This window comes from Haemorhous mexicanus, chromosome 3 (genome assembly GCF_027477595.1).
Source record: "Haemorhous mexicanus isolate bHaeMex1 chromosome 3, bHaeMex1.pri, whole genome shotgun sequence".
NCBI lineage: Eukaryota > Metazoa > Chordata > Aves > Passeriformes > Fringillidae > Haemorhous > Haemorhous mexicanus.
Window position 1 is genome coordinate 9105076 of NC_082343.1, and position 24229 is coordinate 9129304.

Consider the following 24229-nt stretch of genomic DNA (forward strand, 5'->3'; position numbering starts at 1 on the left):
AAAGCAAGCACTGTGTATTGTTTATGAAAACAGTGGAAGGACTAATTAACTTCTCTCTCTTTTTTCCCTTTTTTTTTTTTTTTTATTTTTATGTATTTTAAATTTTTTCCATAGGCTGCAGGGCTCCTACCAGAACTTGAATGGAGGCTACCTCTCAGATGCTTTGGTAGACCTCACAGGTGGAGTCCAGGTGCAGTTTTCACTGAAGAACCCACCTCCAGATCTGGAGGAGATCCTGAGAGCAGCTGACACATCTCGGTGTCTCATGGGCTGCAGCACCTCAGGCCAGGTGAGTCCCAGGGCTGGTCACAGCCTCTCTTGGCTCACTGACCTGGCACAAAGGCTGCTCTTTGCAGGGGAAAAGGAAACCCATCATCACTCTGTAAAATAGTTACAGTTTATGGGTGCCCCAAGGGATCTTGGCAGCAGAAAGTAGATAAGATTATTTGGTAAGGACTGTGAAGGCATTTGGGCAGGTGTAGATGGATTGCTCTGTCCCAGAGGGGGCTGTAGCTTCTCTCCTGGCTAATTCCACTGCAGTACAGTGGTGTCCTCTTCCAGCAGGCCTGATTTCAGCTTCCTAACTTTGTGATCAACTCTGGCAAGGCCAAAACACACCTCTCTCTCTTCTGTGAAAGGATGCAGTTCTCTCACTGTGGCTTGCAGGCTCACTGGCATTAATGCTGGGCAGTTACAAAAGGCTTTGTGATATTCAGCAAGCACCTTGGGTAAAATGCCTCCAAGGCTTCCCCTACAGCATGTGACATGTGACTGTGAGGTGTGTGACACTGCTCCTGTGGTGCCTGCTTCCTCAGGACAGGCAGCTTGGCTGCTGCAGGCAAGGCAAGGACTCCTCTCTCAGCTCAGGTCAGCCTGGCTGGGAGGGGCAGGGGGATTCTGCAGTCCCCCAGTCTGAGTGCCAGTCACCCAGTCCAGGTCACTCTGCAGCTGCAGCAGCTCTGCACCGTGGAAGGACTTGCAAAGAAGTGTAGGTCTGTAGCTTTGTTAAATTTCCTGGCTTGCTTGTGGCCGCAGTGGGAACAGCCACATTCCTGTGGAGTATCTCTGAGGAGCTGCTGTGGTCAGAGCCCAGGCTTTGCTTAGTGCAAATGGCACTTCTGGGAGCTGGTGGCTGTGTCTGTGTGGTGTGGCAGGAGCTAAAAGCTGTGCTTTCTCCCTTCTGCAGTCAAGCAGGAACATAGAGCTGAGGAATGGGATTGTGCAGGGACATGCCTACACCGTCACAGGAGCTGTGAAGGTAAGGTCAGGGACTTGTTCCTGCCTGCAGATCTTGTACTGATGGTCCACCACAGGGCAGTGGGGCTGCTGGTCCAGTCAGAGTGATGTGAATCAGCTCCACACTCAGGGGGCATTGCTGAAAGCACATAGTTCAAATTCCAAGAGATGGAAGGACTCTGGCACCAAAAAAAGAGGGAGGATCCCTGAATCTATGTTGTTTTCTAATGGGAAATGCAACTGAAATTTACTTTTGTCTTGGGACACTTCAGCAGTCTGTCCCAAATACAATACGATACCAGAGTGTCGAATACAACATTTCTGGAGATTTTTGTTCCGTGCTGACTCTTTAAAAATGTGCTTTTGTGTTTCAGATGCAAGTAGAATCACTGGCTGAAATTGTGGGATTTGTCATATGATGCAAATCTACATTTGTTCAGCTCAATCACAGGCTGCCAAAAATCACAGTGTGAAAAGTAAATCGCTGGTTCAAGAACAGTGTTTCTCCATCTTTTAAAGCTGCTGTACTCATGCAGAACTGCTCCTGGCTGAATATTAATATTGATGATCTGAGAACCAATTTATCACATGGATCAAAAGAAATTAAGGGTTTTTTACAGCCAGAAGTCAGAACAGGGCTTAGCCCAGTAAGCTGTAGTGCACACAGGGAGAGTTAACAGTGAAGAGAGAAACCAAACAATAGCTATGCTGTCAAGCAAGATAGCTGCAAAACCTTTGAATCTTGGAACCTAAAGTACCTTGGAAAGGGAATGTTGCTTTCCCTAAGCTACTTTCTCCCTTATCCCCCTCTCTCTGTTGGCTTTCTCAGTGCCATGGCATGCTTGGTGCTACCATCACAGCCAGCATGCTGTTTTTTGGCTACAAAATGCAGACATGGGGGTTGCCAAGCTCCAGAGAAGGTCCCAGCTGTCTCTGCAGGGCAGGGGCAGAAGGGTGCCCAATTCTGCCAGAGGAGAAGCAGGCTGCTCCTGGTGTGTGAGAGAGGAGAAATAGTCTTTGCCCTACTTGATGAAGCGCCAAGACATCCAGGGGGTTGTGCTGAGGGGGAATGGTGAGAGCCTCTACGTGGGAAGAGACTGCCATGGTATTGTTTCCTACACTGCCTGTGTGCATAAGGAGAGCCAGAAAACAAAGGCTTGCTTCTCCTTTCCACTTCCACCATTTTGGCCTCACTGGCAAAAGTTAATTGTTTCTGAGTTAAATCAGTGGCAGCAAAAGGGGGAAAGCACCAGAAGCCCCAGCTGCTGCAAACCACAGCACTGTAGTGCAGCCCCACAGACTGTGTTCATCACCAGCTCTCCGTGCTGACTGTTGGCTTGCACTCCAGGCAGTCTGGTGACCTCATTCCTCAAAGTCTCTGCCTTTGCTGACTCACAGCATCAGATGTGCAGAATTAGGCTCTGGAATTTCCCAAGGCTGTTGAATTCATGCAGTGTGACAGGAATGCTGCTGCCTCTCCCTGTGTCAGCTCTTTGCTATCCTCAGGAAAGCAAAATGGGCGCGGTTTTCTCTCACACATCGTTCCTTTGCAGTGTAGCAGAAGGCACTGATTTTCCACTGCTGGGAAAATCAGACCAGAGGTTAAATCTGGTGTCTAAAGTGTAGAGGAAGTTCTATTTTATTACCCTTCTCTTCACTGAATTTGAAAAGCTGTGACTGAGTTTGTTTTTCTTCCCTCTTCACAGATCCCCTACAAGAAGGGCTGGAAACATATCATCAGGATCTGGAATCCCTGGGGCCATGGGGAGTGGAAGGGGCCCTGGAGTGATAAGTAGGGTCTTAAAGCTTTCATGCCATAGTGACTCAATCTTTTATAAGAACCTCTGCCCTGCACCCATTTTAACAAAACAGATATTTCCAAATCAGTTAATTGTGAGCATTATTTCCATCTGCATAGCAACTGCCTGCAGAAATCCAATCCAGGGAAAACCAATGCAGCCCTGCTAGGCTCAGGTGTCCCTTCTTGTCTGTGTGTATGCATTTTACCCAATGCATGATTCTACAGAAGCCATGGATGGAAGAGCTCTTGTTTCCTGCAGTAAGCTCTGACCATGTCCTTAGGTGCTGGCTGGCTGCTTCTATTGAATCCTCCTGCAGAAATCACACATCCACCTTCCTCCTCTTTCTCCTGCTCCCATGAGTCTGACTCTGGGAAGAGGATGGTTAGACAAGTCCGTGGAGCAGGGCAGCATTGAATACAGAGGGACAGAAAGGGTCCTTGGTTATTCCAGAGGCAAAGTGCCTGGGAATGGCTTGAACTAAGTTTCTGGATCCTTCATGCAGCTTTGGGGATGCAAGGACCACTTTGCTGCCTGTGTGGATAATCTAACATCTCTTTCCTAAAGAAAGGAATTATATAGACTGCAATAGTGTTTTATAAACAAATAGATCTTAGTTTTCCTTTGGAATTGCATCAGCGTTTCCATGATTAGAGAGATGTTCTTGTGCCACTCTTAGGTTATTTAATAGCGTCCCACCCCTCCCTGTTGCTAGGACCACACACAAGCACTCTGCTGAGAAAAGCCAGGCTGGAGTGTTGCATCTGGAAGGGTTGGTGGGTTGTGTGGACCTGTCTGAGGCTGGCATAACATCTCTCTGCTCAGGCAGCATCCTCCCATCCTTTTGGAAGGGTGGACTGCAGTCCTGAGGGTAATTGAAATGTCAGCAGCACGTTCACAGGTAAGCTGCACAGATCAATAAATTATTGATTCACGTGCTGTTTATTTATCTTAAACTCCGCAGAAAGTACAATTATCACTTAATTATAAACATGCTGCCTGGAAACAACACGTTTGACTGGGTAATGTGCTCTCTACGTGTCAGTGGAATATCAGTGCTTCAGGGTGCTGTGGCTTGGTGCCTCACTCACCTCTCCAGCCTGGGGACAGGTGACCAGAACAGCAGGGAGGATTCCCCACCCCAGGCTGGGCAGCTCAGGCACAGCAGAGGCACAGAGTGCCATTTGTTGGTCCTGTTTCCAATGCACAGTTTGTTCACCCCTCCTGATCCCCCATGGCCTGACAGGCTGGTTAGAGGAACAGGTCAAAGATGAAAAACTGTGCCTCACATCTTGTTGATTTTTTCTTTTTTGCAGCTCTCCTCACTGGGACCGTGTTGAGCCTAACTACAGAGAAGCCCTCCTCAGAAATAAGGATGATGGAGAATTCTGGTATTTCCCTATTGATCCTTTGTCTACAGGGTTTTCTATTTGCCTTCATTATGGAAAATGTCATTTTGGCAGTTCTCTGTTCTTGGTGGTGGCTCAAGGCACCCTCTGTTAGGTGTGTGCAAACAGCAAATTGGAGATTGTCCCCACCCTGTGGTGTTAGAGGAAACAAGACCTGAAAAAATGGAGTTGGCCAAGATGAAGTGACAGGCTGGTGGAAAAAAAAAGAAAAGTGAGAGAAGTAAAAATCCAGCCCTCTGAGACCCAGTCATTTTGTCACACCACCTCTCCTCATAAAGTGTGTGGTTTGAACCTTGGACTGACAGATGCTTGAAGGGGACAGCTGGCTAAGCAGGTCACTGAGCTTGTGCACTTGACTGCTCTGCAGGTGCTTGTGGTTTTTCATTGCCTCTGATTGCTCCCAGATACAGCTCAGCCATGCATGGGCTGTCCCTTAGAAAAACTGATTATTCAGAAAGTGCACATGAGCCCTGTGGGGCTCTGAGGAAAGCAGGGCAGAAGCAGGTGGGTCTGAAACACGCATGTGAGGCTTGAGTGGAGCATGAGTGTGGGACAGAGCACTGTGGAGGTGCAAGGGCAAGGGACAGTGGCAGAGTGTGCTGGAGATGGCAGGGCTGCAGCCAGATACCCCTGAACGTGCCCTGTGGGTTACCCTGGGGCACTTGGGGCAGTCAGGGCAGCCCAAAATGCATTGAGAGCTGAGCTCTTCTGCAAGGTAGCAGCCAGCAGAGCTGCAGGTGCCTGCAGTGCTCTCAGCCATCTCCCTTTTAAAGACATGGGGTGAATGTGGATGCCTAACTGGTGTGTTCACAGAACCACAGAGTGGGTCAGGCACCACCAGTGGGTCATCTGGCCCAGCCTCCTGCCCAGGCAGGGTCATCCCAGAGCACGTGGCACAGGACTGTGATAAGATGGCTGTGGAATACTCCAGTGAGGGAGACTCCACACCCTCTCTGGGCAACATGTACAGTGTGTGTGGTCATTTGCACAGTAAAGAAATTCGTCCTCATATTTGGGTGGAACTCCCTGTACATCAGTTTCTGCCCATTCCCTCTTGTCCTATTGCTTGGCATCACTGAGCAGAGCCTGGTCCCACCTCTGACACTCTCCCTTCAGATACTGACATTGATGAGGTTCCCTCCCGAGGCTGAAGAGGCCCAGCTCCCTGTGCCTTTCCTTGTAAGGGAGATGCTCCAGGCCCTTGATCTTCTTTGTACCCTCCACTGGACCTGCTCCAGCAGCTCCACGTCTCTCGTGTACTGAGGAGCCCAGAACTGGGCACAGCTCTCAGATGTGCCTCACCAGGGCTGAGCAGAGGGGCAGGATTCCCTCCCTGACCTCTTGGCAGTGTTCTTCTGTCTTAAACTCAACAATGAGATTCCCCTCTTTCTCTGCAGGATGTCCTGTAAGGACTTCCAGGAGCAGTTTTCATGGCTGTATATATGTAACAACACCCCAACATTCCTGGACTTTGGAGATGAGCAGGGCTCAGCAGCGTGGTCTCTGACCAGCTACACCAACCTGTGGAGCCCGGGCCTTCCCAGCAGGAGGAGCCGCTATTCCCAGGGTAAGGGATGCTCGCTGCACTCACTCCTCCTCCCGCTGATGTGGAACACTCACTCTGAGCACCGAATTGCACGAGTATTGACTGCCAGGTGTTAATGCCTGCCTTTTCCCATTACAGCACTTATCAGCTAAACCAGCAGAAACAAAGCCACAGCACTGGCTGCTGAGTTAAAACGGGAGACTTGTGATTTAGGAGCCCTTAAGACAAAATGAGCTTGTATATCTTCTTTCAGCCAGTTGCAGTAGGTGTTACTGGGCACCTCATCAGAAAGTCTGGTCTGCCAAATATGCTGTTGATTTTACAGAGCAAAAGGTATTCTGAAATCAAATTGAAATGGAATTAAAATATTGTGCTACAAAGCCTAATTTTTTAAGGTATAAAGGTCTTTTTGGGCTGATAAGACCAGTGGTTTTACTGCCTGTGCAAGAACTCTTCAGGCATTGTAAGCTCCAATCAATAGCAGTGTATTTTTACATTTTTATCTTATCTCATCTCACTTTTTTTTTTTAAAGCTGCATCAGTGTTTGGGCTTTGTGTTTTTAATCTAGGATGGTATTATCTGGTCAGTGAAGAGGCTTCTTTTTTTCTCAAATGACAATCCTTGACTTAGCAGCAACCAGGTTTTGGCTTACAGATTTCAGGCTCCTGCTCCTGACCCGATGCCCAGCTCCCAAGGTGTGATAACAAAGCAATGCCTGTGCTGCTGCCCACCACAGTCCCTGGGACTGAGCAACAACTGCAGGGGCTCTTGTAGGCAAGGGGCTACACAATGGAAAGATGGGGAGTGCCAAGCTCCAGAGAAGGCCCTGAACTGAGAGTGTGCAGGCAGTGCCATTTTCCTTGGAGCTGTGTTTCCCAACAGCCCTCAAGTGAAGGCCCTGTCCAAGTACAGTCATTCAAATTTAGAACTTTCAAGGCCACCCAACACAGGGATTTGGCTTAAATTCTACTCTGCTGCCATCTCAGTCCTTTTATCCCACTTGGGGCAGTTCATTGCTCTTTTTTTCATCCAGGAATGCTTCCTGTTAACCAAAGCCTTGGCCAAGAAGCAGCTGTTTCCCTCTGGTGCTCGACATCCTGGCTGTCCATCACAAACACTGGCAGCAGGGAAGAAGAGGATAGCTTTGCACCATTTTGTCCTTTTCTATGTGTTTATCACCTCAAAGCCACAGTCCTCTTCAGCTCAGCCTCTGGGTCAGGTGCCTGATTGAGAGGCACTGCTTTTCTGCTGCTGGGGAAGTGTGCCAGGCTGCCATGGAGGTGGAGCAGATGCAGGGGGGGTTGAGAAATCCACACGACTTCCGTGACTTTGCCAGAGATCTCCAAAATGATAAATGTGCAATTAGTTTACCTCCAGATGCCTCAACTTCTAGTGCTAGTGTGGAGACCATAGTGCTCTGTTGTAATGAAAGGATCTTGGAGCAGTGACTGCCTGCTCCTCTGGGTCAACACAAGCAGGATCTTACACAACAGGCTACTGCTGGAACACCTCTGAGCCTACTGCTAACCTCTTCACACTTTCCCAGCAGGTGCAGCTTCAACAAACCCTCAGTACTTTTTCAAAGTGCTAGATCACAACCCCAAAACCTGTAATGTAGCAATTTCACTCATGCAGAAACATGCTGTGCAGGATGCAAAAAACCTGAGGATTGGCTTTTTCATCACCACGGTAAGCACAGCCAGGTGTCATGTGGGCACTGCTGTTCTCTGTGTGGTTTCTTTTACCTGTGTGTGGGAATGCAAGACTGAATTGCCTTTTGGCCTGGTAAAAGTCAGCATATGGTGTGAATTTCTGGGTGCCTCCTATTGTAGAAACTCGGAGTAAAAGCAGAGTTAAGCTGGCTTAGTTTCTTTTATTCATGTCTTAAGGAAAAGGTGGCACTTTTAGTTCTGTAGCATCCCAGAATAGCCCTGGGAAACTGAGGGAGTGCCTGGGTTAGGAGATGTGCCAGGGCAATATCCTCTGTAGCAGCAGCACTGGTGGCATGCTGTGCTGGCTGGGCACAAGGCATGACAGCCCTTGAGCAGCACTCCAGGTATGGCAGGGAAGCAGATTGTCTCTTGCTCCCCAAAGTGGGCCTTTCTCACTCATCCTCCTGTTTTCTACCTGAAAAGCTGTGTAGAAACATTTACAAAACACATGAGAGCCTTTGCCTGAGACCAGTGTAGAGGAAACCCACTCAGACACCTGGGACCTCCACTGGAATTTCTCTGGGCTTTTTTCTTGGTGCCTGCCCAGAGAGGTGCCTTTTCAAGCTCCTTTCAAGCCTTTTCAATGTTCTCAGAGCATTACCAGCCTTACTGAAAGCACAGTTCTAGTGTGGATGGATGCTAACCCTCCCCAAAGTATTCCTCTTGTTGGCTGATGACTGTGGGAGGCTATTGTTCCAAACCCAAAGCCTAAAAAGGAAGCAGGGATTGCTATAACCCTAATTTCTCCTCATTCTCCTCATTACTGGAGAGGTTTGCCCTAGTCCCAGACTTTAAATAATTGATGCCATAAGTTTAACAACTCCTCATAAAGGAAGAGCATGGCTTTGTAGCTCATAAAAAAAAAAAAAAACAGGTGTCTGAGAAATAAAAGATGTCATTAAAAGGGCATCCCTCCAGCAAGTGGAGCTCACTATTCCTGTGGGAGGATATCCTCTGTCCTGTGCAGGTATCAAGCCTTGCAGCACTCCATTGGGCCAGCTGTGCCACTCAGAAAGAGCTGCTGCTGTGGGAATTGCCCCTTCCAGCACCCCCAAAAGTCACCAGACATGGAGGTCTCTGTGTGTTCTTGCATGATGCACGTCCACCTTGATCAGTTACCCATTTTAACAGCAGTGACCTTCACTGGGAGGTGATGATATAGGTCTCAGTTCCCTCAAAACTGGGATTATTTAATCAGGAAGCAGACTAGGAGACGGATTTTCTCTGTTCTCGCTTTATATTTAAAATTTTTCTTCCCCTCCAGTGGATGCTCAGGTGTGTTTTCTCTCTCTTGGTATGATGTGGATCAAGGATGGATGAACCTCAGTGTGTTTGCCAAGTCTAGATGACGTGGCCTCTGTGGGCTGCCAGCCCACAGCTCACCTCAGGCTCCCTCTGGGCTCAGGTCACTTGGGTTTCTGGCCTTAGGAGTGACCTCCTGCACAGGAGCTGAAGGGCAGGGCCAGAACAGAGCATTCCTGGAGGCACCAGGATTACTGTGGAGCACCTGGGCAGCGAGGGCAAGGGAGCAGTGAGGCTGCTCTGCCACACCATTGTCACCCTCATATTTTCTGGAAAATCCCCTTGCCCAGGATTCTTCTCCCGGGAAGCTGAGAAGCCTCAGAGGAAAAGCAAAACAATATTATCTCATTTGCTTCTCCTGTGTTTTGCTGCTTTGGAATGTGGTTGGAGATTGTTTATCCAACAGGTGATTGTTTCATGTGAATTATTTTTACTTAATGACCAATCCCCATCAAGCTGTGTCAGGACTCTGGAAGGGGTCACAAGTTTTCATTATTGTCTTTTAGCTTTCTGTCTGTATCCTTTCTCTATGTTTTAGTATAGTTAGTATAGTTTTAGTATAGCATTCTTTAATATAATATGGATCATAAAATAATAAATTAGCCTTCTAAGAACATGGAGTCAGATTCATCATTCCTCCCTTCGTCGGGGGTCTCACAAAATACAACACACCATAGCTTTTATCAGTATAATGATATTGGTGCACATCCATACAGAGGATTATGCAGAAAACATTCCCTCATGGACACACACTCAGTACTTTAATATGAGAGCTGCCCTACCAGCTCCTCACAGCCAGCCTGGTCTCCTGTCCTGGAAGCAGCAAAAGCCAAGCCCAGGAGCTGAAACCAGGCTGGGTGTGAGTGCCATTCCCTGAGTTTATTTCCCAGTGTTCAGTGCCTGAGAGCAGTCAGAACACCTTTGGGTAGAAGTTTACAAGGGGTTTCTTTGCACAAGGAGAGTGCAGTTGGCAAGATTCATGTGGCTTGACTCTTCCTCCCAGATCTGCTTTCTCTGCTGTGATTCATTTGCAGCATCATCCGTATTGTATTTGTAGGGAATGCTCTGATGAAGGCAGGAATGATGCATCTGACTCCATGTTCTCAGAAGGCTAATTTATTACTTTATGATACTATACTATACTAAAGAATACTGAAAGGATACTTACTGAATGCTAAAAAGATAATAATGAAAACTGGTGACTCTTTCCAGAGCCCCGACACAGCTTGGCCCCAAGTGGCCAAAGAGTCCAAACAACTCACACCAGAATCCAATGGAACAATCACCTGTGGGTAAACAATCTCCAAACACATTCCACATGAGCAAAACACAGGAGAAGCAAATGAGATAAGAATTGTTTTCCTTTTCCTCTGAGGATTCTCAGCTTCCCGGGAGAAGAATCCTGGGCGAAGGGATATTTCAGAGAATGCCACACATCTGTTGTTCGGTACCTTTTGAGATGCACCAAAGTGTTGCTGTGAAGCAAAAGGAGCATTATCCCTTGGCAGGATGAGAGGAGAATGCAGTGGAGGCAAGGATGCAAAGCAGAATGGACGTATCTGATAGCTCTAGGAAGCCTTTGATTAAATACAGACGTGGAACACTAATACATGGCTGTGAGGGAAGTTTAATGTTGTGTGATAGAGCTGAGAAATGTACAGAGGCTGATTCTTATCTCGCACCAGTTTTGATTCCATTGAGATATTAATCTGCTTCTGCTTTTTACCAGAAGGAATGTGGAATAAGGCTCAAAACTGGGAGGAAAAAAGTATTACACCATTTATTTCTTTGCAGCACTGCCCATTTCTATCTGCTCAAGATCTGACCCATGATACTTGGCAGTCTGTGTACCTCCCAGCCCTCTAGAACACCAGTCATCCTCTTTTTTTTTTTTTCCTTCCAAAATAGCAGTTTTATGTTATTGTCTCCCAAAGGCATGGCTCATAAATAACTCTGCCACGCTGTATAACCATTCTAAATGGAATTTATACACGCTGATATATTTTGGGGAATATGTTAAGGAAGGGTTTTTTATTATGCTATCTTTACATGTCATCATAGTAATAGCTGTTGCATTATATTTGTTTCATCTCAGCAAAAAAACACTGGAATAACAGATGAAAGATCAGAATACTCAGTTTTTGTGTGACACGTGCTAGTTTGGATTGGGATTCTTGAAGCATTGTCATCTGGGTGACATGCTTAGAGGGCTCTCTGACCTCTTTGAGTCACAGAATATCTCAGGGAATTTTTTTAGTAATAGCATCATCCTTGATTCCTTCGTGAACTCTGCTTAATGTTAATTGAAGTTCCCGTCAAATCTCCTTAAGCTCATTTTGGCTTCTGTTTCTTTCAGTTTCTCCACCTCTGACCAACTTTGATATGTCCTTGAGAAAAGCCTATCCCCTGACTGGGCTTTTCAGGCCACGGGGGAGGTGGAGGTGTGATAGATGCAGTGTGTATTGAGAGGTGTGGGGATGGCAGGCTGCTGGGAGTGTGCTGCCTGATTCACTCTGGCTCCTAACAGGAAGACTGCCAGCTGTATTTTTCTTTCAGGAGAACTCCAGAGTTCTGAAGCAAACCTTTCTCCAGACTCGAGATGTGACCAGCTACTTGATCCTGAGCCCAGGCACCTACGCCGTGGTTCCTGCTGCAGCAGAGGACCAGGAATTCCAATTTCTCCTACGAATTTTCATCAAGAATCAAGACTACCATGAGTAAGATGATACACACTCCTTAAAGTGTGTCAGGAATTAATTATTTGCTGCTGTGGCAATTTGCTTTTGGTGTGTCCTTGGAGGGTGGGAAGGCACGGAGGAGGGCAGAGCAGCTCTTGGGTGGGATCAGGCCACAAGGGTGGCCAAGGGTGGCAGAGCAGGGCAGGAGCTCGTCTGCAGCCACCCTGCAAAGGGTCTCAGCTTTGCTACAAAGAGAGCAATAATGTCCTCTACCCCTGATTGTGGGGACATTTCTCTTTGCTGAAAGGAGGATGGGGAGCTTGTTTTCCCTAATTATTAGCAGATGTTCAGTAGTTTCTTATGTTCTGCTGGCTGGATGCCAGATGGATCAGGTCCCATTCTTGGAGTGGCACCTGGAGAAGCCAAGAGCAGTGAAAAGCCTTGATCCTTTCACTCAGCCACCTCACAGACAGGCAGGGCTCCCTGTGGGCATGAGGGCGGCCATGGAGATAAGTTTAGTGGGAAAATGGTGTCTGAGGTCATGCAAAGGCAGCTATTGCCACACACACACACTCATTACCACGTGAATGTGGTATTGTATTATATCTGGGCGTGGTTTGCTCCAGGTGAGCAAGCTGTGAGTCCCAGCATTCAGCCTCACCTAATGACCTGCAGGCATCACTGTGCAGTGCCTTCCCTCAGCCAGCTTTAGAGAGGATGTGATTGCAGCTCTGACCTCACTGGCCCATATCTTAATAATGAAATTGGTTTCCAGGCTTTGGCCCCTGGCAAAAATAGCCCAGCACCAACTGAGGCAGCTCCTGAGCTATGGGAGCAAACACAAGGAGTCTGTGCTGTGGGCTGGACTGCCTCAGCAGAGTGAGTCATGGGTGGGACAGCTCAGCCCTGGAAGTGAGCTTTTCAGGAGAGCCTCTGACCCTCACAGACCTTCCTGAGCTCGGCCAAGCGTGGTGATGACCTTCCAGTGGCTCTTTGCAGCACTTACCTGTACAGATGTTATAAAAATAGAACCTGGCTTGTCTAATTTCTCTGCTGAAAACAAAACTCAAGTACTGAATGTGATGGCTTAGAAATGGTGACCCTGGCCCAGTTTCAGGCAGTCTGCAGGCTTTTTAGATGTTGCCTTTTAATAGCCCAGATGCTGTTTTTATTCCTGACTGTTAAGCTGAGCAAAGAGAAAAGAGGTGAAAAATTTCTGTGGCTCAAGGCAGGGCAGCCCTGTGTTCTGTGTGGTGAGGTCAGTCCTGGCATGCTCAGGGTGAAACAAACAACCTTTCTTTGCTGCTGGTGCCAGCAGAGCTGGCTTGGGGAGGGCAGCTCTGAGCAGCTGGAGACTCAGACCTGTCAGCACTGTGACCCAGGAGTGGTGCAGCAGCCTCATCTGCACTGGGCCAGGCTGAGCCATGGGTGCTGAGCATCCTGTGGGCTGGCTGAGGGCTGCTGCTGGTGCCTGCCTTCCTCCACAGCTGCAAATCAGTGCTCTGGAAAGGGCTCTTTTCTCCCAGTTTGATTCTTGGTACTCTTTTCTAGGAACTCAAGCTCCCTGACCAGCCCAGGGCTGCCGATGGTAAGAGTGTGAAAACTGGTGTAGGTCCTGGTGGTGATCATTTGGTCACCTCCACTGGCTCTTCCTCATCTGCTCTTTTCTCCCTTTACCACCCACTACTGTCCCATTGTTTGCCTCTGGCACCCTGCAACCTTGCTGGGAGGGCAGGACACCTCTCTGGAGAGATGGGAGGGACAACAAAGCCCTTCCTCTTCTCATCTGTCTGTTTCAGAGCCTGCTTTTTGAGGAAACAGATCTTATACAGTCCCTTTGTCAGTCTGTCCAGCTGTCCTTTTCACCTCACCCTATTTAACACTTTGACAAACCAAATATAGCAGGGGGGAGAATGCTTAAAAGATTCTAATTTCTTCCAGTGTCTGTAAAATGGGTGTACATCTATGGGAGAGAGAGAGGGAAACTTAATCCCTGTGAGTGGGATTGGACATGCCTTCCCCATGGGAATGATTCAATTTAAGTGCTTGTACCCTGTAAAGCACAGGAGCCCACAGGGATGAGACTCAAATCAGATTTCTGCTGCTTTTCATCAGGGTATCTTCAGAGACAGAGACATAAAGCAAACCACACTTCAAAACTGGCTGCATCTCTAGTTCAACCCCCATTTTGTCCTCTCCAGCCCAGCCACCGTGGGTTTTTTGACTTCTTGCTGTGAGCTGTGCACCTTGCCAGGGCTGGCCCAGCCCCTGCTGGTCCCACCAGCAAAGCCCTGCCGCAGAGAGGCTGCTATTTACAACCTTCAAAGACACAGATCTTTGAAGTCAGAGGTGTGAAGGAGAACAGAAAGCTGAGTCCTCTCCTTGTGATTCATTCTCCAGCCCACAATTAAGCCCCATTAGAGGGGTCGTGTAAATGGTGACTTTTTATCTCTCCCCACTGACAAGCTGTCAGTTTACCTGGCTGTTGTCCTTAGCCAGTGTTTTGACTTTGATGAATTGTGGTACCCACAGTTTCTGCTCCTGTTCAGCTGTTTGGGCTTCTTTGCTATGAAGTATCTCACACAGAGATGAAGGCACTGGGTCTTGGGCTTCGATTTTTTCTGAAGACTTTATGACGTTAAGGATAATCCCCCTTAGTGCCTGGTGGATCTTTTCACTGGAAGGTTGGAAAAAAATCACTTAACCACTGAATTGCAATTGCTCAGATATAATCCAAGCTTGTCTTGGGATTGAGAAGGTACAAGAGAAAGGAAAAGTCAGCTCTTGCTCTGTTTTCTTGGTTCGCATGAATCTTCCCATGCCCTGAGCAGTGCTCCCAGACAAGGTCCACCAATAAGGATCAGGCCTTGTATCTCCATACTCATGTATTGACTCACTAATTCCACCCTGGATGTGTTCTGTCATCTTCCTTAAGCCCTGAGCTGCTCCTTCCTGGTTGTACTAGCTGCTAACACCTGAAATATGCTGCTTCCTTCATTGCAGTAGCAGTTGCCCTCTCCTAGCCCACTTTATTTTGGGGGTGTGAAAACTGCAGCCTGTGCTGTACATTCCCTGCCCCTCTAAAGTGCTGTTGGATCCTCAGACTTTTGCCTCCAGTTGTTTTGTAGCTGAATTGTTTATGTCTGCTCTTTGTTTTCAATGCAGGATGTACCAAGAGAGAACCAGGGCAGCTCCTATAAGGCCCTTTTCCTAAGACATGCTAAGCAGGTACCCTCTCTAAAACTTATTGTTGGGAAAAAAATAATAAAGAGACCACGTGTGGACTTGCAGAAAAACTGATCTATGATGTTGATACAAATCCATTTAGATTTTTTTTTTTTTTTTGGGAGCTCCATCCTCAAGTGGATACCCTGAAAATGGTATTGATTGACCTGCCAAAACCCCCAGAAAAATGGGACATTCAGCTGGGATAGATTGCCTAGTGCCATATATCAGTGGAATATTGGAGATTTATAGTTGAGCTGGTGATGGGCTTGCATGTGTACTTTTTTTTTTTTTTTTTCCTTTGCTTTGGTTTGTTTATTTGCTGAAAGCAATTAGAAAGCCTTGGGTAGTCTCCCCCCCCCCATCAGCATCATTTTCCATTTGCCTTCTCAGCACTTGGAAACCAGACATCAGTCAGCGTTTGAGTAATTGATTCCTGCTCTCTCAGAGCCAAGCTCTGTGTTCACAGGAGATGCTTTTAATGGTTTAATAAACTGTTATAAAGAACTCCTTGACTTAGTCAAGAGGAAAAAAATCGCTGTCAAAAGTCTCTGCACAATGAACCTCTGGCAGTTAATGGTTACATCAATGCGTGAAGGTGAAAACGAGCGGGGCTGCCACGCCGGCTGCCCTGGGGGTGTCCTGGGTGGCTGATGGGCAGCACTGCCTGTGCTCCCAGCCCACCCACACAGTGCCTGCTGTGCTGCCCATCCACAGCAGGGCAAACCCCGTGGTGATGGAAGTGCAGCTGCGGGGAAGGACCTGGAGTGGCGCGGCAGCGTGGAGAGCCTGGTCATGCTCCAGAGGGGATGCTGCTGCTCCTTTCATGGATATAAACAGAGGTTCTTGGCTGCCACAGTGCCTGAGAAAAAAAAGGTTTGGGCAAAAGTGACACAGGAGAAAACTTTATGCTCACAGACGTCTCTTTGTGTTTTATTTGGCATCAGGGCTCAACTATTGATGCCTCGCAGCTGCAACAACTCCTTAATGAAGTGATCTTGCAAGGTAAAGCTTTTGCAGCCCAGCGAATGCTTTTGGTGCTTCCCTATCCTTAGACTAGAGCCAATTAGACACGGATTTAATGGTGTCCTGATGGTCCTTAAACAATGCTCATTGTGGCTTACTGCACTGTGGGATCAGAGCATGAGAGGGGCACGGCTGGGGGGCTGGAGCCAGCTCAGCCATGTGCTCAGCCAGGCTCAAAGTGCTCTTAGGACTTGCTAAATCGGCATAAGTGGCCTTTCTTGTCACTGTCATCTCCCTTATGACCAGAGGGAAGTGTTTCCATCCAAAGTGGGCAGGGACTGTGCAGAGTGAGCCCTGTCCTTGGGGAAGGTAGAGGTGTCTGAGATTCCCTCAGCTTGGCACAGAGCCCTTGCTGCTGTTTGAGAACCTGGACCAGAGCTGGGGCTTTTCAGCTGTGTGAGCCTTCAGCCTGGTGTCCTCCTTGCCTCAGAGGGGTGTCCTGATGCCTGTCACAGCCCTTGCTCTTGCTAATTCCTTCTGTTTTGTCAATCCTTGCAGATGAAATGACCAGCCTGGGAGGGAGATTCAGCTTTGATTCATGCAGAGGCGTTTTAGCTCTGATGGATGTATCCTTTCAGCAGAAGCAATAAACTTCCCTGGTGCTGCCCATCCTTGCCTTGAGTTATGGCTGAGCTGAGCATCCCAGTGTGAGAACCTGCAAGTAAATATTAGCCCAAATCCCCAGTAAATAACTGTCCCATAGTCCATGCAGGACTTTGCTGTGCATGCCCTGGCTCTGCTGTGTCTCCTGCAAGGTGAGGATCAGCCTTCTGCTGCCAGCCAATTCTTTGCTCTCATTTTGCCCTCTCTGGGGCTGGGCTAAGCTTCACCCTTGGGTGGGGGTCTCAGGCAGAGCTGAGACAAGGAGGCAGGACAGAGTTTAGGCATAGCTCAGCTGTTCTGTGGTGGTTGCACAGCCTGGGGTGGCACTTTAGCAGGCTGCCAGCAGTGCTGGTGTCAGGGGCAGAAGCACTGTCACTGCTGAATGCCAGGCACTGGCCTCACAGCCCATCCCAGAGTGTATTTTCAGTGCATCTTTCCTATTTAGCTGAATGACTCAGTCTTTTTACAGTTAACAAGACAACACAAGAAATACATTTCTGGCCATTGTAAAACAAGAGGGCTCCTTGATGGAGACATACATCTCCCTCATGTGTTTCTTCCCCTTTGCTTGCTCATTGTCTCTTTTCCTCCATGCCTCGAAAAAGCTTTGAGATATTTTCAGACCTTTAGAAACTGCCAGAGAATGAATTAAAATGACCAGAAGCCCCTCTCTCTTTCCAGCTTTCAGCATCTAGCCAGTGCAAGAGACTTTTCCTCTTCTGCAAAGCCTGTCCTGGGATAAGTGGGCACTGTGAATGCATGGCACGTGCAAAGAGCTGACAAAGCCTCTGCTCTGCTGTAATTCAGGATGGATTTTTAATTCTCTGGCCTGCAGATAACCCATGTACAGTGTGACCTATCCTGGCCTGCAAAGCCAGGATCAGCTTTTTTCACTCAGGTTCCACGACAGCAGCCTTTGCCTGCTTGCATTTCACTGGTGATGAGTTTTGCTTTCGGGGAGGTTTCACCATCCTGCGCTGGGTGAGTGCTGCCTGTCTGCCCAGGACTCCTGGATGGGGAATGGAGGGGAGCAGGTTTGGGATCATCTCCTCGTGCTCTTGGCTCCTCAGTGCCTGTTCTCCTGGGGGATCCAGGCAGGATCCTGTGCAGAGGCAAGGCCATGGGGCCACGTTCATTCACAGGGGTGTCCGTGCTCCGGGGCTAAATGTCACCACAGCTTCCCCTGTGGTTAAAGGCACCTTATGAATAGAAACCTTTTGTGGTTTGTGAGCACAGGCATGGGCAGCTGTGCAGTGTGACAAAGAAGGTGGATTTAAACACCACTGAGAGCAGGAAAACTCTTGGCTTTCTCAGCACGAAGTGACCCACAGAAGAGGCTGCATCTTATGTGCTCAGGACTGTGCAGGCAGCATCCTCGGCAACACAGCCAGCCAGGTTCAGCTCTCATTAAGCGCTCGATCCTTAACTAAATGCGCAGCTCAACTCGAACGGAAGACTCACCCTGCAGGAGTTCGGGAGCCTCTGGCGAAGTCTCGCTAAGTACAGGGTACGGGGGAGGGGTGGCTCTCTCTCGGCTGTGGATGCTTTGGATTCTGTGGATGCTGTGGGTTCTGTGCCCCGGGGCTCTCCAGCAGCGGGGAGCAGATGCTCGGTGCTCTCGGAGCGCTGCGGGGAGAAGCCTTGCAGAGGCTGCTTGCTCAGCGGGTCAGAGTTCCCTCCTCTCACGCCAGGGAGGCAGTGGTGTGTGTAAAGTGCTCCAAATGAGCAGCCCAGGCTATTCCAGCACAGAGAGCATTGAGGGAAAAGGTAGGAAGTCCAATTAGGCTCAGAATCTGATGGAAATCTCCATGTCTGTGCCACCCACTGGCATTTTTTTTTCTTTTTTTTTCTTGTTTCTTTTTTTTAAGAAAAGCTTTCTAAGCTGAAATGACTTCTTGAACAGAGTCATCCGAAAAATGTCATTTCCTCATTTCTGCAGTTTCTAGTGGAAATGTACAGGATCTGATAAAGGCTTGTCTGGGAGAAATGTTTCTGCTCCAGGACAGGCACTGGAAGCAGTGACATGGTATTTAGGGTCCCACCTAAATTCTTCAGGGCATGCATGGCAGATTCTCTGTGTCAGGTCCTTCTCCCTCAGCCTTGGTGCAGGACAGGAGGGTTTCCTCAAGACTCAGGTTTGGGTGGGCTCCAATTTGTTCCATTCCTCTTGAGATGCTCTGAGACCACCTATTTGCCCATCTAGACAGGGGTGCTCTTCCCACTGACAGCACCTCAGGTGTGGTGTGGTGTGGTGTGTTAGGAAAGCAAAAAGGCTTCTGCCCACCCCAAACTGTGGGATTTCTTCCACAGTAACATTGTCAGAGCCTTCTGTAAATGGGTCTCCCTTGTCACAGCCTCCCCATCTCACGTGCTGAACTTCTTTGCAGTATATTTATTAAGGGAGGAGAACTGGTTGTAGTAGTAAATGTGGGGAATGGTGGTAAGAGCTTGAAATCTGCCTTTGCGCTGTATTTTAGGAGATCTTCTTCAAGGAAGACAGGAACCGCTCTGGATTTCTTGATGTTGCTGAGCTGGAGAACGCCATCCGGGCAGCAGGTACAGCCAGAGGGGCTGAGCAGCTGCCCTTGCTTTTCCTGGGGCTGTGAAGGAAAGGATGAGAAAGAAAAAGGAAAGGGAAAAAGACTTTTAGGGAGAAAGTGGCTTGGATTTCCCGGAGGTGCCAGTTAGAGCACAGCTCTGCTGAGAGGTCTGTGCTGGGGAACGAGCAGAAAGATGCAGAGAAGTGCAGCACTGGCCAGACCTGCTTCCAGGTCATGGATGGAACATCCAGCAGGGAGGAAAGGAGAAAAGAAGGGTGGATTCTTGCACTTGCCTCAGTTCCTGCAGCTCCTCTCCAGGGCAGTGACTGAGTGTAGAAGGGGAAGCCACAGCGACAGGCATTTATTTAGTTTGCACTGACCTCTGTTGGCTGCTGAGTGCTGAAGCTCTCAGTGAGTGCACACGAGTGAAGCATTTCATCTGAGTCGTCTCAAAGGAGACTTGGTGCATGCAGTACCCCTCTGACACAGCCATCCCCTTTTAACTGTGCACTAGAGAAGCTCCCATTTGCCTTCTGGAGCTCAGAGTGGTGCTGTCCCAGGAGGAACCTGGTGCAGGATTGCTATCCCTGGAAGCCATCAGCTGAGGGGATGCATATAGAATTTTTTTTTGCTGCTGAGAGCTGGGCAAAGCTCTGTCTGAGCTGCAGCTGCACTTCTCAGACAGGTGATCAGCACCTGTCTGAGAAGTGCAGCACTGATGTGCCAAACGTCAAAGGAGAATCTGCCAGGGCCATCCTGTGAGAAAGATGTTAAAGTGTGAAACTGGGAGGAAAATTGTGCAAGGAAAAGTCCTGTCAGCCAAAACAATGCAGCTGTTTGAAGGGATAAAAAGGCACTGTTAAGTGGCAAATTCAATAATATATGTTTGACTACAAGTAGTTCTGAGTGGGGAAGAAAGTTACAAGCTCATTCTTGCTGCCCTCTGAGCCAAACATCTGCATTTGAATCTGGCTTGGCAATGGGATGATCCCGGTCCTGGCTTTTGAGCAGGAACCCCAGAAGGTGTTTGGGAGCTTGGTGCTACCTCTGGGAATGGTATTAATGTATCTAAACCCAGCTCCTAGCCAGCTGCTCCCTGAAGTGTTTCCCCAACAAAACACTGCAGTGTGTGCCTAATTTTCACTGTTTTCCTAATGCTTCCAATAATAGTAATGGATCAGAGTAAAGCAGGCCAGCTGCATTAACAGCAGTGCTGCCCTGAAATGCAGCAGCGTTGGCCTGATGTATTTACAAACTCCTCTTTGGCACCAGCAAATTATTCAAAATATTTTTTATAAATAGGGAAACATCAAGTCAGTAATTAATACCTTGGCCAAAACCAGAGGGAGGAATCCAGAAAATAAAAGGTTTGGGATGTAGTCTTACAAATCAGCTGAAAAGTCTTTGGAACAGAGAGGACTGACCCTCAGTTCTGTCGATGAGGTTAATTGAGAGACATTGCCAAGTGAGCAGATTTCAGAGAAAGTGTATCCCAGAATGACCAGGCCAAATTCTTGGTGTAAGACTTGATTGTAGCATGCCTTAAGTAATATTTACTGGGACCTGGTCTCTGGAGAGAGCTTGATTGAATTCCGACTGTCTTCAAAAGGTTAAAAATAAAATTCATTGCTCACTGCTACAATAGTTTAAAACCAGACTCGAAGAAGTCAATTATTAGATTAATTTTTAATTACTATCTTTATCTCATTTGAAAAGAATATAAAATTATGTTTACCTTAATTTGAAATGTATCTTAAGTCCAAATGTATTTCTATTCTTTAATTATTCAGCATAATGCACCAGCTTCCTGCTGGAGACCTCCAACCAGGCTCATGCAACCAGAGTTTGTCAATGGTGGTACTAAACCACTTCCACAGCTCTCTCTCTCCCTACACAGGTGTAGAGAAGCCATTTCTTTTATTTCTGCTTTTTCAACTAATTTAGCTCCATGATGAGTTCATTTAAAACTGAAAAGTTTAGAGCTGGTTGAAAAAGCAGGAAAGTTACTTCACATCCAGCTGAGCTACTAAAACCTGGAGTGAGCAAATGAGACTTTTCTGAAGTCTCAGAGAAGGCATTAAACCAAAGCTATCAGTCCAGCTCTCTGCAGAAAATTTTCCTTTTGTTTTGCAAATCAGCTTTTAGTGCAAAATATATTTAAATCATTCCTCTTATATAGCCAGCACATTTAGGGTAGTTTTATTTAACTAATAAAAGAATCATTCAAAAAAGCAATTTTTGTTCATTCAATTGAATACCGATTTCCATCCAAACAGACTGCGACACAAATACTGAATAATCAGCTAATAAAAAAGAAATGCACCCTTCACCATTTTCTAATAGAAGAGAAAATGTAAAAATTAAGAATCCCAGGCATGCTATGCAGCATAATAGCCTGAGCATGCAGCAATGCAGCATCTGCCTCTTTAGCAGAAAGAGCCGGTGGTATTGTAAATGCTACACTCAGACTTTTACAGTTATGGGCCAAAGAAAATCACCCTTCCTTATAGAAAATAAAAGCTAGAAAGGCAAAGCAAGATAACACTAGATTAGTTAGCTCACTGTTTGCAGCTTGCTGACTTAAGCCACAATGGGAGTCAGTGAGTAAGGCGACTTTGGTTTTCCATTACCCTACCCCGACTCTTAGGCACAAAGTGGGGGAAAAGCTGTTCGGGGGACAACAGGGGAGGGGGCTGAGGGTGTCCCCAGCTTGTTGGCAGGGTGCAGGAGGCCATCAGAGCTGCTCCATCCCCTCCCATCGTGTCTCCCCTCGGCAGGTCTGGCCACGGACACGCAGCTGCTGCGGCTGCTGACGCTGCGCTACGGCGATGGCGCCGGCAGGGTTGGCTTCTCCGACTTCGTGTGCTGCATGCTGCGCCTCGACACCATGAGCCGTGAGTGCCAGCCCTGCCAGGGCTCCTGGCAGCAGGGCACCTGCAAAGCCAGCCTGAGAGGGGCACAAGGGACATGACACAAGGCGTAATCATAGCGGTCTAACAGCGTGGCTTCAAGTGACTCACCTGCCCCCAGCCCAGGTGTGGCCCAGGCAGCTCTTTGGGCAGCTTGTCTGCCAGGAGCTGGATTTATCTCCTGTGCACTGGTGTAGAAAACAGGGCGACCCCAACTCTGGGAATGATTGGCATCTGACTCCATTGATTCAGAATGCTGAACAATAGCTTTATTAAAATTATATTATATTACAGAGTCACAGAATAATGCGGTTGGAAGAGACCTCTAAGATCACTGAGTCCAACCATTGCCCTAACACCTCCACTAGACTATAGCACCAAATGCCATGTCCAGTCTTTTTTTAAACACATCCAGAGATGGTGATTCTACCACCTCCCTGGGAACAACATTCCAGTACTTTATTATTCTTTCGGTGGAAAATATTTTCCTAATATCCAACCTCTACCTTCCCTGACGTGGCTTGAGGCTGTGTACTCTGGTCCTGTCAGCTGCTGCCTGGTTACATTGCAACAATATTAAAGAGACACTATACTATACTACAAAGAATACTGAAGAATACTAAAGAAAACTCATGACTGTCTCAAGACAGCCAGGACACAGCTTTGAGCCAATTTGCCAAGGAAACAAAACAATCCTCAGCAGAATGCAAGTGACACATCAGGTAAACAATCTTCCTAGCACATTCCACATGTGCAAAAAAAACAGGAGCAGCAACTAGAGATAAGTTTTTCTCTTTTTTTTCCCATCCTAAGTTTTTCCTGTCCCTACATCCCTTGTCCCCAGTCCCTCTCCAGCTCTCCTGGAGCCCCATCAGGCCCTGGAAGGTCACAAGAAACTCATCCCAGACCCTTCTCCATTTGCAATATTGGGTGAAATTTCCCAATCCTTACAGCATCTCCAAGAATTCCCATTATAAATTCAGCCATCATTTCCCCAATAGAAAATTCTGCATTCTGGAGGAAACCCTGAAGGCTGCATTTAGGAGAACACTTTAGGAGAACACTTAGGAAAAAACTCAGGACAGAGTTTTTCTCTTCTTCTCTCTGTGCTTCTCCAGTAAAAAACCCTGAGAGAGTTTGTTTCTCTGTTCAGAGAATGTGAATGCCACACACTGGAGCAACTGGCTGCTAGAGAGTAGCTCAGTGTTCAGTCAAGTTGTCTCAGTTTTTTGGTAAGGAGAAAGTCCAGTATCCTCTGTGGACAAACAAACCCATTCCCTGTGTTGCATCCAGCTATTGCCTGGCACTTGCAAGGAGGGAGTGCCTGTAAATGAGCTTTTGCCTGAATGGAAATGAAATTGTGTTTTACAAAATCGTAATTTTTGCTACTCTAATAATAAGCATTCTGACTGGAGATATTGGTAGTTAAAGGCAGCAACTGTGACCCCTGTGCTGGAACATTGCTACAGCAATTTATTTCATCTTTGGAATGAGCTGGGTTTCAACAGTGCATGGAAAGGAGCATTCATTTCCTCCCATGTGTTTTTAGCACTGATGTTTAATGGGCCAAGAGTGGTCAGCAGATCTGCTTGGATGACACTGCTGAAAATCCCATTTCAAGGGAGTACAGCAGAAGCAGCTCTGAAAGCGTTGTAAAATCAGAGCGTGTCCCGATTTTAATGCTTTCATTAAAAAAAAAAGAAGCTTGTAAACACCCATTTTTTGGGATTATACATGTCACTTGCTGTAGATGAAAGTTTTTACGCCTAAATTAGTGCCACAGTATTTTTTTTTTCTTTATAAAAGATCCTTTTACGTTTTAAGAGCCAATGTAAAGACAAGTCCTTTGCATCCATGTGGAAAGGAGTATCTAAAAGTTTCATTGCTGTCTGTAATGAGAATCTTAAAATGCTTTCCACTCTTTCATTTACCACTTTACAGAGAGTTTAATGTGAAATACATTTCTCAAACTTTTTAGATCATGGTGAATAAGTTTGTTACAAGAGAGGATAAGGGTGCCAAGTGGGAATAAAAGGCAGTCAACCTTTATGATGATGTGAATGCAGCAGGGAAGATAAAATCTGTCACATTAAATCATTATTCATCCTTTCAAGATAGCCAGAGATAAGACCCAAACCAAAAGCAGCATCTTCTTTGCAAATTCTATTTAACTGGAGTTAATGAAGCAGTAAAGAGGCACTTACCTCTGCCCAGAGGAGGTAATTTCAGCACTGCCACTTTTT

The 24229-nt window shown here is 47.3% G+C and overlaps 1 protein-coding gene across 5 annotated transcripts in view; it reads left to right on the plus strand.

The window, feature by feature from the left end:
- CAPN13 (calpain 13) overlaps positions 1–24229 on the plus strand; it is a 53642-nt gene that overhangs the window by 23132 nt on the left and 6281 nt on the right. For 3 of the 5 annotated variants that reach the window (XM_059840732.1, XM_059840731.1, XM_059840730.1), the window contains 14 exons: positions 115–289; positions 1187–1258; positions 2943–3028; positions 4352–4426; positions 5842–6011; positions 7538–7680; positions 11562–11722; positions 13235–13271; positions 14849–14911; positions 15856–15913; positions 16433–16500; positions 17976–18044; positions 19015–19093; positions 21855–21971. In XM_059840732.1, coding sequence (XP_059696715.1) covers positions 115–289; positions 1187–1258; positions 2943–3028; positions 4352–4426; positions 5842–6011; positions 7538–7680; positions 11562–11722; positions 13235–13271; positions 14849–14911; positions 15856–15913; positions 16433–16500; positions 17976–18044; positions 19015–19093; positions 21855–21971 — 1373 coding nt within the window. The remainder of the gene's footprint in view (positions 1–114; positions 290–1186; positions 1259–2942; positions 3029–4351; positions 4427–5841; positions 6012–7537; positions 7681–11561; positions 11723–13234; positions 13272–14848; positions 14912–15855; positions 15914–16432; positions 16501–17975; positions 18045–19014; positions 19094–21854; positions 21972–24229) is intronic. The other 2 variants (XM_059840733.1, XM_059840734.1) reach the window with 2 other exon arrangements.